The sequence below is a fragment of the Protopterus annectens genome, chromosome 9.part0 (assembly GCF_019279795.1).
Source record: "Protopterus annectens isolate FY-2018-M chromosome 9.part0, PAN1.0, whole genome shotgun sequence".
Lineage (NCBI taxonomy): Eukaryota > Metazoa > Chordata > Ceratodontiformes > Protopteridae > Protopterus > Protopterus annectens.
Genome location: NC_056743.1, coordinates 1,533,092,977 through 1,533,111,519, shown reverse-complemented (window position 1 = coordinate 1,533,111,519; position 18,543 = coordinate 1,533,092,977). Strand labels below are relative to the sequence as shown.

The 18,543-nt window shown below is 43.1% G+C and overlaps 1 protein-coding gene across 2 annotated transcripts in view; it reads right to left on the bottom strand.

Moving 5' to 3' along the window:
- The window catches only part of DHX16 (DEAH-box helicase 16), a 983,432-nt gene that overhangs the window by 179,328 nt on the left and 785,561 nt on the right, over positions 1-18,543 (bottom strand). For both annotated transcript variants that reach the window (XM_044084487.1, XM_044084486.1), the window contains exons 19-20: positions 13,780-13,938; positions 12,547-12,720 (exon numbers count right to left, since the gene is read on the bottom strand). In XM_044084487.1, coding sequence (XP_043940422.1) covers positions 12,547-12,720; positions 13,780-13,938 — 333 coding nt within the window. The remainder of the gene's footprint in view (positions 1-12,546; positions 12,721-13,779; positions 13,939-18,543) is intronic.

The window sequence follows — 18,543 nt, the reverse complement described above, 5'->3', positions numbered from 1 at the left end:
CAGGAAATACAACAAGTATAATGCCCACAACTATCACTAGGGAACAGGTCCTCCATGCTCTCTCTAAAGCCAAGAACACTGCATCAATGGGTCCAGACAATGTTGCAGGATTTCTTCTAAATAGCAGGAAACATGACCTATCAGGACCTCTGGAATTGTTATCTACAGTGGATATAAAAAGTGTACAGACCCCTGTTAAAATGCCAGGTTTTTGTGATATAAGAAAATGAGACCGCAGTAAATCATTTCAAAACTTTTCCCATCTTTAATGTGACCTATAAACTGTACTATTCAATTAAAAAACAAACAAATCTGTTAGGGGAAAAAATAAAAAACGTACAATACACTGGTTGCGTAAGTGTGCACACCCTTAAACTAATACTTTGTTGTGTGCACACCCTTAAACTAATACTTTGTTGAAGCACCTTTTGATTTAATTACAACATTCAGTCTTCTTGGGTAGGAGTCTATCAGCATGGCACATCTTTAATTGGCAATATTTGCCCACTCCTCCTTGCAAAAGAGCTCCAAATCTGTCAGACTGCGAGGGCATCTCTTATGCACAGCCCTCTTCAGGTCACCCCACAGATTTTCTACTGGATTTAGGTCTGGGCTCAGACTGGGCCATTCCAAAACTAATTTTCTTCTGGTGAAGCCATTCTTTGGTTGAGGTGAAAGTATGCTTGGGGTCATTGTCTCGTTGAAAGGTGAAATTCCTCTTAATCTTTAGCTTTCTAGCAGACCCCTGAATGTTTTGGGCCAAAAGTGACTGGCATTTGGAACTGCTCATAATTCCCTCCACCTTGACTAAAGCCCCAGTTCCCACTGAAGAAATGCAACCCCAAAGCATGATACTGCCACTACCATGCTTCACCGTGGGGATGGTGTTCTTTTGGTGAAGTGTTGTTTTTGCACCAAATGTACCTTTTGGAATTGTGGCCAGAAAGTTCAACCTTGGTCTCTCAGACCATAACACATTTTCCCACATGCTTTTAGAAGACTTGATGTACTGTTCTGCCAATTTTAGCTGGGCCTGGATGTTTTTCTGTGTAAGAAAAGGCTTCTGTCTTGCAACCCTACCCCATAGACCAGACGTATGGAGAATACACGAGATTGTTGTCACATGTAGCACACAACCAGTACTTGCCAGAAATTCCTGCAGCTCCTTCAGTGCTGCTGTAGGTCTCTCGGCAGCCTCCCTGACCAGTTTTCATCGTGTCTTTTCATCAATTTTGGAGGGACGTCCAGTTCTTTGCAACATCACTGTTGTCCCATATTTTCTCCACTTTTGATGACTGTCTTCACGGTCTTCCATGGTATATCCAATGCTGTGGAAATTTTTTGTACCCTTCTCCCGACTGATATCTTTTAACAATGAGATGCCGTCGATGCTTTGTAAGCTCTCTGTGAACCATGGCTTTTGCTGTAGCAGGCAACTGAGTAAATATCAGGAAAATTTTACTAGGACAGCTGAACTTTATCTGGGGTTAATCACAGTCTTTTTAATTGATGGCAGATGTGTTCCACAAAGACTGTTGAAGCACTGTTTTATTTAATTACAGCATTCAAAGTATTAGTTTAAGGGTGTGCACACTTATGCAACCAGCATATTGCATGTTTTTTATTTTTTATATTTTTTCCCTAACATGTTTGCTTGTTTTTCAATTGAATTATACAGGTTATAGGGCACATTAAAGGTGAGAAAAGTTTTGAAATGATTTATTGTGGTCTCATTTTTTATATCACAAAAACATGAATTTTAACAAGGGTGTGTACACTTTTTATATCCACTGTAACTGCAGTCTCCAAAACAGACGTCATGCCCCATGAATGGAAAAAAGCAACAGTCATCCCTCAGCACAAAGGTGGGCAAACTAGAAACCCATAAGTCTCACTAATCTCATATGCAATGCCATGGAAAGAATCATCATAAAAATGATCAGTAATTACATAGGAAACTTCCAGATACTGGATCCAACCAAATTTGGTTTTGTCAAGGGTAGGTCATGCCTACTCAACCTTTTGGACTTCTTTGAGAAGGTCACCAAAGCAATGGATGAGGGCCAAAATGGATCAGACTGCCTACCTTGACCTGGCCAAAGCATGTGACACAATACTCCACTAAGGAAATGCTGACAAACTTAAGAGGTTAAATACAAATCCTTATATCACCTGGTGGATAGCCAGATGGCTCACAGACAGGACTCAGGAAGTCAGAATTAGGGAATTCACCTCTACAAAGAGGCCAGTCACAAGTGGAGTCCTTCAGGGATCAGTCCTGGGACTGCTCTGTTTTGGTACTTACTTCTCTGACATCGAGACCAATGTCATTGGCCTCTGGCTGACTAAATTTGCAGATGACTGCATATTAAGAGCTATCAATGTATCCCCCATTGCCACAAATGTCCTTCAAGAAGGGCCGACACAAACAAACAACTGGTGTCACAGCCATGGACTAAAACTAAATGCCAAGAAATGCAAAATAGTATCCTTTGTCATCCACCCCTGGTAACTATCATATAGTAGAGTCTCGATTACCCGAACATCGATTATCCGAAATGTCAATTATCAGACCCAGCCTTCCAAAGTTTTTGGGTAGGAAAAATCATAAAGTCTGAATATGTAAACATTATACGTATTTGCTTGGGCATGTTTTTTGAGCTTGTAGCCAGCTCGTGTGAAAAATATTCTTTATTGTCTACTGGAATCAGTGAATGGTTGAAAAGTATATTCCTACGTGCAGAAAAAAATAAGATTTTATACGATTTTTATCCGGTTCAGTTATATGTTTAATTATCAAAACAGTCTGATTATCAGAATTACTCTTTGAAGGCTGTGGTAGCCCAAGGCGCTAAGTGCAATAAATATTTTGGATCTGGTTACTGTTTTTTATTCGAATTTTGGTTTGCTGTGTCGGTTGCAGTAATTATCCGAACTACCCTAGGTCCCAATTAGTTTGGATAATCGACTCTGTACTGTACTGACAACACACCCCAAAGAACTGACCCAGCAGTCAGGGACTTGGGGACACATACGGACAGTAATCTAGCCTTTGACCATCATGTGTCTGCAATAATGAGGAAATCATTCTATATTGTGCAACTTGTAAAACAAAGGTATGGCAACTAGGTCCAAGGAAGTCATTGTTTCATTGTATTTGTCATACATCAGACCTGTCATTGCATACAATATCCCCTCTGGTATGTACCTAACCAGTCATATCCAACAACTGGAATGTCCACAGAGGTTCCTCACTAAAAGAATACAGGGCATAAGTAACATGTCCTATGCAAACCGCCTCAAGGCCCTAATTCCTGTATTTTGTTTCCTACAGGCTGTTGAGGGGGGAGATCCATGCCTGTTATACCAGGCATTGTCAGACCCCACTCTGATGGAAATTCTGCATATCCACAAAGCAAACAGCATCAGACTTACTCATTCTAAAGACTTAAATCTTGCCTGTGATATAAACAGGACCTGCTGGAGAGACAGATGTGCATCCCAGAGACTACCCCTTCTCTGAACAGGTTTTCTATCCATGTAAAGCAGAGTTCCTTTCTAACCTAATTCAAGTGTAATTTGGACAACTGGATGGAGAACAGGAAATTCATCTCTGGTTTGGCATCTGTGTCTCTAATGGACACAGGTAACCTGTAAATGGTTCACCTCCCAGGCTCATGATTACACTTATCAAAAGTATTAGAATTTGTCAAAGATTTGGGATGCATGGCCAGGCTTAAAAAGGTCCTTGTGGTCATTAGCCTAGTAAACACCTATGAACAATGTGGATATCCAGGTCCACTGGTGAGAAGATTAGTGACTGACGTTTTGGAAGGGTTGGAGAACTAAATGTATCCCTTTGTTGGGAGCTAAAGATGAGGGGTTTAGATTGAAGTCTACTAATGAAGTCAAAGACATGGACTATAATAGGGCTTTTATTTTGAAATTTAATCAACATACAAGAGATATTCAAAAGATCATTACCAAATATTGGTATATTTTTTCCAAAATGGCTAACAGTCTGCAGATATTTTCTAGACCTTTGGTATATACTTACAAGAAAGGGCATAACATCAAAGATATTCTGGAAAAAGGGAAGAAAAAGAGAGAGACAGTGAAAAACAGCAGACAAAATCCGGCATGTGTCACTAATATGCCTACGTGCCAGATTGTGAAGTTTTAGAACTTTCCAGTATAGATGGGACTTTTAAAGGGAAGAAGTATTTCAATTGTTCTATCAAGGGTACTGTTTATTTAGCCTATTGCAAGGTATGTTTCCTTACTATGTGAAGAAAACCAAGAGGCCATTAAGGTCTTGGATACATTACCATTATTAAGATATAAAAAAGAATTCTGAAACAAATGCACTTTACAGGCATTCTCTAACTTACAATAGTAGTAGGTTTCTTTTCTGTGTATTTGAACAGGTTGACCAAAATCCAAGGATTGAACAATGGGAAACTTTGCTGCAGTACCATGAATTGCTTTGGTAATTAAGATTAAATCCCAGTGTCCCACCAGGATTAAACAATCAAACCTCCCTAGCCTCAGTACTAAGGTCAGCTAAACTTTAAGAATATCCTTGTGTTATAACCCCTCTGGGGGCAACTTATAAGTCATCAACTTTCAGAAAATGTGCTTGTATACTTGTTTAATCTTGAATGTTTGTGAATTTTAAGGTTTAAATGGTTGGACTATTTTTTTTTTATTGTGATATTACCGTTTTAAATTATTGTGACAAATTATGCAGGGCAACAGGAAATAAAGTGTAAAATTGTAATCAATCACAATGCTTCATAAGATTTAAAAATGGAGTCTTTCAATATGGACTTAGTTCTAATGAAGTCTTTTTAGAGACAAAAGCGCTTAACTTTATTTAATGGTGCCAATAAAGGGAAGTTTACTGAATTACTTTAGCGACAGTGCAGTGTTTTACCATTTTTGAGGCACTTTTTGGTTATTACTTATCAAGGGTACGAGAATTTGTCTGAGATTTTGGGATGAATGGCTAGGGTTAAAAAGGCCCTTGTGGTCATTAGCCTAGTAAACACCTATGAAACTATTTGGTTTTGGAAGTTTGAGTTTCCATCGTGACACTATCGGTGATCAGGAATAAAAATTAGTGGTTAAAATGTTTAGATGTTTAAGAGTACTGAAATGTTTTTAAAGTATTTTAACAGTCTGACTTTGATTACCATCTTCTATTACAGTTATACCGCACCAATGCCCAGCTCGAGGCAAGTGTTTTGCTATTAGTAGTGTGAAGTAGAAGACAGTCTCTGTTAGTGAAGCTCAAATGATGTAGGAAGTCAATCTATTTTTTAGTGATTTTTTTTTGCTTCCAGGAGTATCCAAATTAGAAGTTAGCAATGTCCTTAGAAGTTCTGTATAAGTAGTTACAAGAGTTGCAGTAACTGGAGCAGAGTACTAAGGATGTTTATACAGTGGTCATCATGTTACTTCCCTTGCTTTTTATAGTTATCATACAATACTTTATATGCCATATTAGTTACCCCTTTTTAAAAGTAACCTCTTTTCTAGACTCGCCTAAAAACTCTATCAGAGCTGGTCTTTCATTCAGCACTCCATTATCCCATTCTATTTGCATCAGATCTCTGGTAGGAAAGGCAGTCTCAAACCTGCAGTCCAGACTTCGGCTTCATCTCATCCATTTTTTCACAGAAGACATTTGTTTCTCTTTCTGTCTGGTCAGTTTTTCTTATCTTGTGCCTTTCTGTGTGGTTCAGAATGGCATTAGGTTGAGTTCGTTCAGGCCCTATATCAGCAGACATTCCTCGCTCTTTTCCCTGTTAATTTCCTTTTCCTAGTGGCATTTCATCCCACCCTGGTATTCATAAGCTCTCTTGCCAGTCCTTTGTTGGTGGAATGTTTGAACCTCTTAGGCTGCCATTTCTGCCTTGGATAATCTAGTTTTATGCTTCCTCCTTCCTCATGGACAAACTGATTCTCTGCTCTCCAGAGGATTTTTAAAATGGCCAGACACTGGCTCCATGTTTACACTCCCATGGCCTTGATGGGAGGTAGAAGGTAAGCTACTACCTTTGGAAGATTAAAAGTATTTTGTTAGACATAAATAAAGAAGTTATGTACTCACCATAACGCTCCAGATGAGTAGTTCTACTTCATTTGTCTTCAACCTGTAGGTCTTCAGATCCACATCAGATCCGGCACGGCTGCATTTTTCAGCTACAGCTCCGAGCTCCATGCTCCTCCCCTTACCCATAATGCCCCCTGTCTCCCTTCTCCCCTCAGATCGAGTTTGCTGCCTAACAGTTATCAGACACCGGACCCAATGACACCTTATCATCAAACATGAATCATCACAGGAAGAACCTTAGGCTGGACAGGACCAAGGATTGCAACAATAACCGTCCGATACAAAGGACATGTCATATCCCAAAGGATAAGGTTAGGGGGAAGGAGGGGGGGACGGTTGAAGACAAATGAAGTAGAACTACTTAGATGGAACATTATGGTGAGTACATAACTTCTTTATCTGAAGTAGTTTACTTCATTTGCTCTTCAACCTGTGGGACAGAGTCCCCAGCTACCTAACTCTTGGGAGGCCCTCATGGAAGGATATTCCAGAGCACCGCAGAACCAAAGGATGTTCTACTCCTAGAGACCTGATCCAGTTTATAATGAGAAATAAAGGTGTGAGATGAGGTCCAAGTAGCAGCTTAACAAATATCATCTAAAGAGACCCTAGACCAAAAGGCCACTGACATAGCCATAGATCGGGTTAATGAGCCTTCACTTTTCCTGGTAGAGCAAACCTCTTTCGGAATAAGCCCGGACAATGCATTGTGAAATCCAGTGAGCAACTGTCACTTGTGAAACAGGTTTACCAAAGAAGGGCTTGGCATAGGACACAAAAAGTTTCAGACTTGTGGAATGGTTTAGTCCTATGAAGATAAAACCTCAACTGCCTATGTACGTCCAGTAAATGTAATTTGTATTCCCCTTTGTTCTGGTAGTTAGGAAAAAATACTGGCAAATTGATGGTCTGATTAATATTGGCTTCCAAAGCTACCTTGGGAAGGAAGGATGGGTCAAGTGCATAGCGACACTCTATCTTTATGAAAGATCATATAAGGGACTTTGATAGAAAGAGCTTGAAGGTCCTTCACCCTTATAGCAGACATGATGGCAACCCAGAAGGCAGTTTTCCAAGTCAAAAATTGTAGATCCACAGATGCCTCAGGCTCAAAGGGGGGAGAAACCAATGCCTGCAACACTAAGGTGAGGTCTCAAGGCAGAATTGGGTCCTTAACCAGGGATCTGAGAAGAAAGGCACCTTTGAGAAAGGTTTTACAAAGTTTAGAGGAAGCCAATGAAGACATGTTTACCCTAACATGAAAATTTAATGATGGCTTCTAGTTGGACTTTCACCACAGAGGAACTAGCGCCCTGTTTAAAAATGCTAGCCAGAAAATTTAAAACTGACGAAAGCAGAACAGTGAAAGGATCCAAAGACCTCTGATTGGCCCATATATAAAAATGTTTCCATTTACTACGGTAGACTTTTCTGGTAGACTATTTATGAGCTGCTACCAGAATGGACTTAAAAGGAGATGACAGACCAGGAGCCCTAATAATCATGAGAACCGGAGCAGCCAAGCAATGAGCTTCAGGCTGTCCGGATCTGGATGAGGGATCCCCGAGGAATGTGAGAGCAGATCTGGGACTGGATCCAAGGTCCATGGTGGAACAACTGGATGAGACCCGAGTAAGGGAAACCAAACCTGTCGAGGCCATAATGAGGCGATGAGGATCACAGTGCTCCCCAGCCTTTGGGCTTTCTGTAGAAACTTTGACATAAGGGGAAGTGGAGGATATGCACAAAAAAGCCTGGGAGGCCAAGCATGAATCAGAGCGTCTCTGGGGGCTTCTCTCGGCAGGGAGTCAGAGCGAAAAACTCGCTGCATTTTGCATTGGAAGAGATGAAAAAAGATCGCAGCAAGGACGACCACACTCTAGAAATATCTGTTCCACTACTAAAGGATTCAGACACCACTCGTAAAGCATTAGGATCGATCTGCTGAGCCTGTCTGCTAGAATGTTGGATTGTCCCGGGATGTGCATTGCCACCAGAAAGCGGCTGGTGTAGGTCGCCCAGACCCACACTCTCATGGCCTCTAGACATAAGGGATAAGATCTGGTTCTCCCTTGTTTGTTGATATACCAGACCACTGGCATATTGTCCATCTGAATTGCAATCGTTCCCAGAGGAAGATGAGCATGAAGGGCCTGCAACGCAAGAAGAACCGCTCTCAACTCTAGAACACTGATGTGCAGATAGGTCTTGGAAGGGGACCACATGCCTTGGACTGTCCTTCCTGAGCAGTGCCCTCCCCCAGTAGGGAGGCATCCGTGGTCACTGTGGACTTGGGGAAAGCCAGTTGAAATGGAAGTCCCTTGAGGAGATCCGGGGACTGAATCCACCAGCAAAGGGAGTCCCTGTACACTTTTGAAATTCTCACTGGAAAAGACAATGGAAGGTCTAATAGTGACCAATGAACTGAGAGTGTCCACTGCAGCACCTTCATATGAAGGCACTCCATTGGAAGACTTATCGTGGCCGCCATGGAACCTAAAGCTCTTAACACTGCTTCGGCTGTTGGTTAATGGGTCTGAAGAATGTGTAAGATGTGTAACCTCAAGCTGCGCATCCTGTCTGACAGGAGGAACATCTTTGTTTGTACTGTGTCCGGCCGTGGCCCGGTGAAGTCCAAAATCTGAACCAGGAGAAGAGCAGACTTGTTCATGTTGATTGTAATGCCCAACTTGTTGGCAAGCTGAAGGAAGGAGTTCCTGGCCTGACATAGTAGATGCTCTGATGGGGCAGTAAAGAGCCAATCATCCAGGTACGGAAAGACCTGAATGTCCTGAAGCCTCAGGTGAGCTGCTACTACTGCTATTACCTTGGTAAACACTCGGGGGGGGGGGGCTGTGGTGTGACCAAAGGGGAGGGCTCAAAATTGGTAATGACTGGCTTCCAGCCGGAAGTGAAGGAACCTCTGGGAGCGCATGTCCATCTTGATGTGATAGTACGCATCCTGGAGGTTGATCAAGCACATCCAGTCTCTGGCCTGCAGCTAGGGCAGGATAGATTGAATTGTGACCATCCGGAATTTTGTCTTGGTTACTGATAGGTTCAATTTGGATAGATCCAATGTTGGTTTGAGGTTCCCCCATCTTTTTTGGCACTAAAAAGAACCTGGAATAAACCCCAGATCTGGACTGGTCTGGGAGGACAGGTTGGATGACTCATTTTCTTAGCAGTGAGAGTGTACCTGCACTGCTGCCTCCTCCCGCTGCATGGGTGGAACATCCGGGAGGGCTTTGTTGGATGGGGAAGGATCCTTGAATGGAACAAAATATTCTTTGGATATGACTCGCAGCACCCACTGATCTGTAGTGATGGACTCCCATGCTAGTGGGTGAAGCGACAAGCGATTCCAGACTGCATCCAGGGATGGACAGCCGGGCAACCCCTCAGGGCTACTGCCCGGGTTACCAGAGAAATTTTCTTGGGATCTGAAATCCCTAGGACCCCCTCTGCTTCTAGGGTGGCATCTATCATATCTCCCTCTGCCTCTGGAGGAGGGCAAGTCCCGAGTGTCCCAGGAAAATGCCTGAGACTTGCGGAACCACATCTTCTGCCTCGCTGGTTCCTGGAAAAGGACCTTTGAGGCGGTGAGAAGCGGATCCCGATAGCAGAGTGCATCTTCCCATCTTTCTCACTCTGGATCAAAATCTCTCTGATCAACTTCTCAAAAAGGGAAGAATCATCATAAGGGGCGTTGGTAAAAGACGCTTTGAAGGGCTCCAAGAACGGACATAAGCAGAGCCAGGCGTGACGCCAGATGGCAATGCCTGACCTCGCCTCCTGTGAGGCTCCCTCCATGACATGGGAGAGCAAATGCATAGACGTGTTGGCTACAGATTTTAGGGTGGCCATTCGTGCATCGAACATCTTTCTGTCCTCTGCCGACATGGACCTTAGGGTCGACTCCATGACTTCCTTGACCAGATCTCTCTGGAGTCGAATGACATGTGCCATGTAGCTCAGAGCCCTCACACAGAAGGTCGCTGAGGCATAAACTCGCTTCCCAAAATGATCCAACGCTCTCGACTCTCGTTCAGGTGGGTGGACCGTGGGGCTCTCCTGGGCGAGTTTCTTTCTGGTGGCCGCCACCACCATCATAGCATCTACAGGGGACCCCTTGTGCCAGTATACCTTGTCTGCGGGGGGGGGGGGCTTAAAACTTTGTCTAGGTGCTTGGGTGTTGGCTCTATGGTGTCCGGCTCCTTCCACGCCCTAGATGTTATCAAATCCACAAGTGGATCGGCAGGAGGGGACACCCAAGAGATAGATGGGCCAGAGCCAAACACCTCCAGAAACATGGACTCATCAGAGGTTGGTTCTGGGGTGGACCACCCTCCCTTTGCCGAAGGATCTCCATGATGTCTACAAAGGAGACATCCTCGGGGGGTGATCGTGGGGAAGCTTCCCCTTTATCCATGTCTCGGTAAGGAACTCTGGAGGAGAGTCCAAGTGCTTCCTTTTACACATATGCTTGCACAGGGCGCTCCTCCGGGGGACTGTCTAGGGAGGTCTCGCAAGTGGGTTGTTCCAAGGGAGGAACTTCTTGGGGCACTACGGCTACAGGGTGTCCCTGAGAGGGCAAGATGGCCGAACCACACTCAAGGCCAGGAGGGTCTGGACAGACTCTGAATACAAAATGGTCAGAGGCCTCGACCCTGCGAGAACTCTCTCCACCATGTCGAATGCCAAGGGGGAACGGATCTCCTGGGATGACCTAGTGGAATCCGACCCCCCCCACCCTGATCTGACTGGGGAGCCGGAGCCGAGAAGCCGAGGGGAATGCTTCTCTCCGACAAAGTCGGAGCAGAGAGCACTCCCTTGGATCTGACCCCGAGGCTATGGCTCAGAGCTCAGATGCAATCCAGTCGGATCTGACACACTCAAGGCACTGGCTGGCTTCGAGGTACATGGTACTGTTGACACCGACCCTTCGGCTCCAATCGTCCACTGATCCAACGACTCCGAAACCACAGGTTGGATCGGAGAAGGAGTGATGGGTCTAAACAATGGGTGGAAGGCTCACGCTGTGGTGGTAGAGTGAAAACACTTGACCTTTAGAACAAGACAGGCTACAGTATATGCTTTTCTGACTCTAATATACACTGGTCAAAGTTTAAACTGTTGTCTGCTGTTGTCCCTAGATATTTCATGATGATGACATTTTTATGGCATGACCACTTATTTTTGTAATTAGAAATTATGTAATGTTTGTCAAGTAAAATGATGCTAAATTTACTGACATTAAAAATGAGGCCATTACTACTGCACTAGTGTGCATTTTCTGTAGATCATCTTGGGAGGATTCTGCACATTTTATTGAAGTAATTATGTTACCCAGTGTGCAGCCATCAAAAGATTTGGCTATTCACAGCGCACTTCCTCATTTTATATCTGACATTAGTCTAAAAGAAGTGGAAAACCAATTATTCTGTCCTGTTGTTTAATGCCTTCTTTACTGACTGAATTTGAATTCCATATGGATTGGTATTTAATGCTCTTAACTTTTTTTAGTTATTCCCTTATCCTTAGCAGGGTCACGATAAGCAGTTTGCACCGTCAGACTTTTATCAATTGCTACAGTTACCTTGTCAAAGAACACCAGAAGAGTCCACAGGCAAGCTCTCCCCCTAACAGATCCATACTCTACCACATCTAATAGAAGTGGGTCCCTTGTGTCATTGTGGATATGCTGGAATGTGACTGTCTCTATGACTTTACAGAGAATAATGGTCAGATTGATGGGTCTAAAACTGTACGAGTCTAATGTGCTAACTACACCCATTTGTGAATTGGTAGCATTACAACCTGCTACCATAGGTCATAGTTTTGCTTGTTTAGCATGTCTCTGTGCAGGAAACAGTTTTTTTACTTAATAAACTTTGAAAAAAAATGCCTAATAAAATTACATTTGGAGTTCAACAAATATTAAAACAAAATAATAGCATTAGAGTAAACAAAAATGGTATTTCAGGAAAGAAAAGGGGACAGGAATAATATGCAGGACTGATGACCATCTAGTGAACAAAGACACTGCTAACTAACTGATGATCATCTAGTGGACATAGACACTGCTAACAGCAGTTTTCAGCACCAAGAACTTAGAATGGCTCTAGCCAACATTTGTTTAATAGTACACAACAGTCAGCACAGAAAAGAGTATGATTATAAAGGAGGACAGAATTTAAAAGTTTGTCACAATCCAAATTTTGCAAGTTGAATAAACCCATATATTATCACTTACTATAGAAATAATGTTACCCAAATATATTAATGGCATAAATTTGGCTGCAGGGATAGAGAGGCAGTGCTGATCAATGTTAAGCATTTGTAATACGGGCTTGAATATTTTGTATTGTGTTTCAACTTCAGTGAATAACTGAAAAAAAAATGAAAATGAAGCAGGAGAAACGTACCTGTCTCATAAACTCTTTAGTCGTGAAGACTAATTCATGGTATATAACCCACCGAGGTTGTTCTTCAAATAGACAACTGTTTGGATGTATATACACTGTCTGCTGATGTTTTACAGTCTTGTAACCACTGCGGGTCAGTCTGGATGTGTGGTAGAAAAACCCAGCAGTGATGGCCTATAAAGCAAGAGACCATGAAATGATTATAAAACAGAAAAGGAAATATATACATAGACTGCTAAAAATGTTTTTCTGTCATCTGTCAGCTTACTTTTAGCTCTGACATTGCAGAATTAATATGTTTACTATAATAAGACCATTCACCTTTTCTCAGTAGTGGAGATAACCATAAATGACAGTTACATATTCCAAAGTGTGGGCAACAGGGTGACTGAATAACCACCTCTTGTACCACAAGATGTGGGGTGAGTGTAATGGCCATCTTACAAATGAGAAAAAGTGCATGCACACTCACTAGTAATCATGGTTAGATTATGCCAACGTTTACTCACATTTAATGACAATCTATAAAAACTACAGCACTTTATGGGAAGCATGCAATGACCACAGGCACATTACTTTCACTTGTATTTACAGAGTGCTTTACTTACAGGGAACTCTATTCACGATAACAATGATACACTGGACAGTGTCCAATGTTTAGTTACAAAAACAAGAGTATAGGCCAGTCCTAGCTCAGAGCCCTTAAACAATAAGATTCTCCATCCAAACTCAAACTGACAACAGAAGGAACACACCAACATCTGAGTTCCTTTACAAATGGTGCATCTTTCCTACTGCTTACAGTGACTGTTAGCAGTGTTGTAGAACAATCTAACAATAAATAATGCATGCATGGTAGGTACAAACCTAAGAAATACAAATTAAAGATTCTAAGACTGCTGTGATTACCTTTCTGATAGGTACCGGAGACCAGCAGTTCCAACACACAAGTGATTTAATGTTCAAACAAACACACATCTACAAATAAACACTGATAAAAACACTTCCCCTTATGTTTTCATCTCACAGAACTTCATCAGATCATTTGATGAAGTTCTAGGAGATGAAAACGTAAGGGGAAGTGCTTTTATCAGTGTTTATATGTTATTTGTGGACGTGTGTTCCTTTTGCTGTGTTTGAACATTGTGTGTTGGAACTGCTGGTCTCCGGTGCCTAATTTTGGATTACTGGTTACGTTTTGGGCACTTTCACCACATCTTTGCTGTTTAATACCTTTCTGATAGGGACATTGTCATCCGTTGATGTCATCTCAATTTCTATTCTCTCCATGAGGCCCTCCAGTTGTTCTCTGACATCTCTGGCCCTCCTCATGGAACGAATCTGTATAAAGTTTTCAAAGCACCATTGTGTGGAATAATCTGTTTCTAGCCACTAAAGAAAGAAAAAGAGACATAATTAATTTTTACCAATGTGCTTGATTGCTGGTGACCGAAAATCCAAAATAAATGCACAAAATCAGGTATGCCTTGGAGGAAGGGAGCAAGAATGACGTTCAGAATTCAACATACTACAGTAAAATGCAGACATTTATAAAATATTATGAATATTGTGACAAAGAATGAACTGTGGCTCGCCAAATCTCTTTGGGGGTCAGAGTAGTACTTATGCAGCTACCCCTTTCCATTACTTTCAGGTAGCATGAAACCTTGTTGACCTACATGTCCCTAATCCCTCTAAAAAAGGCATCTCTTAAATCAGTGTTAATGCCATCTTTCTAACTTAACCTCCCTGTATAGTGCTCTCCACTCTTTAAATCTACCACTTCTTAGACATCTCCTTAAAAGATGGCAAATCACATCTTTTTTTCCCCTTCTTTCTGCTATGTACATTGCAAGCACTCAAGCCATTTATCATTTCCCAGACTAATAATTCCTCCTATCATTCTGGGAACCTTCTGCTGCACAGAATCTACCATAATAATATTCTTTTCTGTATAGGACTGTAAGAACTAGACATAGTAACCAAATGTTACCTTACCAGGGGCTTACACAATAGGTGGATACCCTCATCTGGTCTTCAATTCTCCCAATTATATGCCTTAAGAGTATTGCTGTTTTCTGATGCTGTGCTGTGTACTTCATAGGTTGGTACTAGGCTATCAGCCCTAGGGCCTATACAAGCCTAGTCAAACAATTCCCCGGATATTTCTTCCCACAATATTTACTTCCCTGGACCCCTGTCTAGCAGGGCGACTGATGTGATTCCCTGGGATGAATTTCCTATCTCCCATCGAATCGTCAAGGTTCCTTTTGAAGAGGGCCAAGGAGGTGCTCTGCTTGACATGTATGGGCAGTCTATTCCAGAGTATGGGGAGTCTCTGGGTCAGGAACCTAACCCACCAGCATGTTTTGTTCATTGTGATGACAAGGTTTAGATCCTTGGAGAGTGTGGCTCTGACGGAATGGGATTTCTTTAAGTGGAGCATGTCCAACAGCTCAGGGTTTGACATGGACTTGTATGTTAAGCAGAGATCTCCCCTGAGTAGACTATATGCCACAGAGTATAGCTGGAGTTTTTTTAGATGGTCAGCATAGGGCATCTGCTTTAGGCCTGTAATTCTTTTAGTGAGGTACTTCTGCGGCCTTTCCAGCTGTTGCAGATGTCTTGTGAGGTACATACCAAACAGGCCGTTGTACTCTATAATGGGTCTAATGAGGGATGCGTACAGTGGGACAATGACCTCCTTTTTTCTGGATGAAAAGCCCTTAGTCATGAGGTGTGCCACATAGAAGGATTTCTCCTGACTGTTATGGCGATGTGGTTATCGGAGGTGAAACTACTGTCCACCTGTGTCCCCAAGTCTCTCATCACACTTTCGGTGTTTAGTGTACTGCCATCTATGTGGTAATTCATGGGTACATAGTTTTCCCCAAAGGGGATAACTATACATTTCTTGGCATTAAGCTTGAGCTTGTGGCTCTGGCACCAAGCATCTGTTTCTGTAAGGCCCTTTTGTAGAATATCCACAACATTTGGGAATTCAATAATGGCTCCCAGTTTGCAGTCATCTGTGAACTTTGTTAGCCAGAGCCCCTTAGTGTTGGGCCTGTACTTCAGAGAAGTAGATCCCAAACAAGAGCAGTCCCAGGACTGAACCCTGAGGTACTCCACTTGTCTGGAGCTGGATTTGGAGTCGGCTACTTTTACAGTCTGGGTTCTGTCAGTAAGCCAACTGGCAACCCATCGAGTGATGTAGGGATTTATGCCCAGCTTAGTAAGTTTATCTATGATTTCAAAGTGGGGGATGGTGTTGAAGGCCTTGGCGAGGTCCGGATAGGCTGTGTGGACCGCCTTACCCTCGTCCACAGCTCTGGAGACTGATTTGAAGAAGTCAATCAGGTTCAGGAGGCAAGATCGGCCCTTCTCAAACCCAAACTGGGCAGGGTCCAGTGTTTGAAGGTTGCCAATGTCTTTGTTTATAAGTTCCATGATAATGGATTCCATGCCCTTGCAGATCAGGCTCGTCAGTCTGATGGGATAGTAGTTCACGGATCCAAGGTGGATCTCCCCTTGTGGAGTGGGATAATTGCAGCTGTGTGCCACTCAGTGGGCATGAAGCCTGAGGTGAGGCTATGATTAAACATGACACTTGGGTGAGGTGCCAGTTCATTTTGTAGTTCATGTAGTACACAGCCCGGGATGTCATCTGGTCCCATGGATGCTGTACTCTTAGCTTTAGAGAGTGTGGTTTCTCCCTATGTGGTCAGAATTCCTGGAATTTGGCAATCTTTTGGTACTGAGATGGGCCCTTTAGGGGGTTGGAGGCACTAAATCGATCTGCCAGGATATTGGCAATATCCTTGGGATCAGTATATTTAATGACATTCTGTTGTAGCTCAGAGCAGATATGAGCATTGCCATTTAGGTTCTTGACGTAACTACAGAATGCCTTGTGGTTGTCTTTGGAATCTTTGGCAATTTTATTTTCGTAACTAGCTTTGGAGGATTTTATGAGGGACCTCAGCTTCTTACTGAGGCTGGTAAAGGAGTTTTTTGCATCCTGGGATTTTCTTCTTTTCTGCAACAGTTTCTTCCTTCTGTTGTACAGTTTGTTTATGTCAGGGGACCACCAGATTGGCTTCCTTTTTTTTTTGAGGAGAGAGTCTTGGTTCTATTTGGGATGGCACGATTCATGCACGAGTGGATGTGCTCGCACAGTGCCTTAGTGTAGGATTTAGCAGTCGAACTTTCAGCTCCAGTCTGCATGGGTGCCATGAAGTTTGTCACTTCTGACTTAAGTAGCATGAAGTTGGCTTTGGAGATGTTTTTTACGGAGGTTTCCTTACTGGGGGGTGGGATGTGGATGTCAAGGATGATTTCCTTATGGTCAGACCTGACCAATGAGGGGGTGACCACTGGTGTGGAGCATCTTTCTCCCATCTTGGTAATGACCAGGTCTAGGATATTGAAGCTCCTGGTGGGACAATGGATTAGTTGATCTAGGGCGTTGGAATTTATGAATTCCAAGAACCGTTGGGAAAAGGTGTTGGTACCAGAGTAGTTTTCCCAGTTAATGGCAGGGTAGATGAAATCACCCAGTATTAGGGTGTTTGGTTGTATCTTAATATTTTCCAGTATGTTTAGAAAGGTGTAGTGAGAATCTTTGAGCATGGTGGGGGATCTGTAGCAAGCTACAATTTGGATTGCTGTCTTACCTAGAGTTAGTTGCACCTGGAAAATTTCAGATGCATTGTGTTGGGCAACTAGCCTGGAGGTGTGAATATGGACACTCCTCCACCTTTAGTGTTTCGGTCTTGGTTTGGTGGCCGAAAAGTGTGGTAAGAGTTGTAGCCGGGGTGCTCTCTGGAGTCTTGAAATCAGGTCTAAGTTACTGCACAGATATCGATGTTCTCCATTTTTAGGAGTGCCCCGAGAGAGCGCATTTTTAGGTTTAGACTTCTAGCATTGAGTAGCATTACCTTCAGATTTTGCATGCTTGTATCTCTCCTGTGGTGGTTTTGTCCTTTGAACCTTGCCTAAAAAAGGCACTATAGATGTGGCAAGAGCTTTAGCCAGTAACCTGAATCCCGGGGGTGACAGGTGCATACCATCTCTGGCAAAGCATTGTGGTTTGTCGATCATGTTGTCCCAGGCAGACAGGTACTGGATCCCCTTTGAATGACATCAGAAGCTTAACCAACTGTTGAAGTCAATCATTTTGTCCTTATACTGTGGTATCATTCTGGGAGAAGGCAGGATGCTACTCAGGGCTAGGATCATACCTTCCTGGGCCACATGATCCGAGAGCTCTTCCATGTCTCTTTTCATGTAGTCCAGGGAGGTACGTCTCAAGTCATTCACTCCAACATGGACAATGACAGAGTCATATTTGTACTTGTTGTGGAGTGACTTGAGTCCATGCATTATGTGGCGGATCTTGTCACTCGACAGGCAGCTGACTGTAATTTTCTCCTTGCTCAGCCTGGTAAGTGGGACATCACTGTGCCTGACTATAGAGTCACCTATGACTAAAGTGTTGGGTACGTTGTCTTGCCTTAGGGGTTTGTTGGGTGGCACACTGGTGTTGTGAACAATGTGTCACTTTGGTTATGACTGGTGTTTGTTTGCGTTTCAGCTTTGGAGGTCCTTGTTGCTTGGGCAGGTTAATGTTAAGGGCCTCTGCATATGTGGGTGTTGATGGTGTGGGTTTTGAAGGGCTATGTGTTGCTTGAGGTGTAGTGCAGGTGTTAACCTTCTCCTCTTGACTGTGTAGTACAATCTTGGCTGGAGAGAGCTTTGCTTCCAGTTTGGCTGTGTAAGTGCATCTCTCACAGGTTGTAGCATCGGGTGATAGGAGGAGAGGGTTGTCTGTGTACATGAGGCAGATGCTGCATTGCCCCAGTATGACTAGATTCACCAGGTGGACAGGAGAAATCACCGGAAGCTGACCCTTGGACATGCCTGTTTTGGTGCTTTTTTGTTAAGTACAAGAGCTGTTTTCCCTTACCTTTGGCAAGGTACTTTGCAATTATAGCC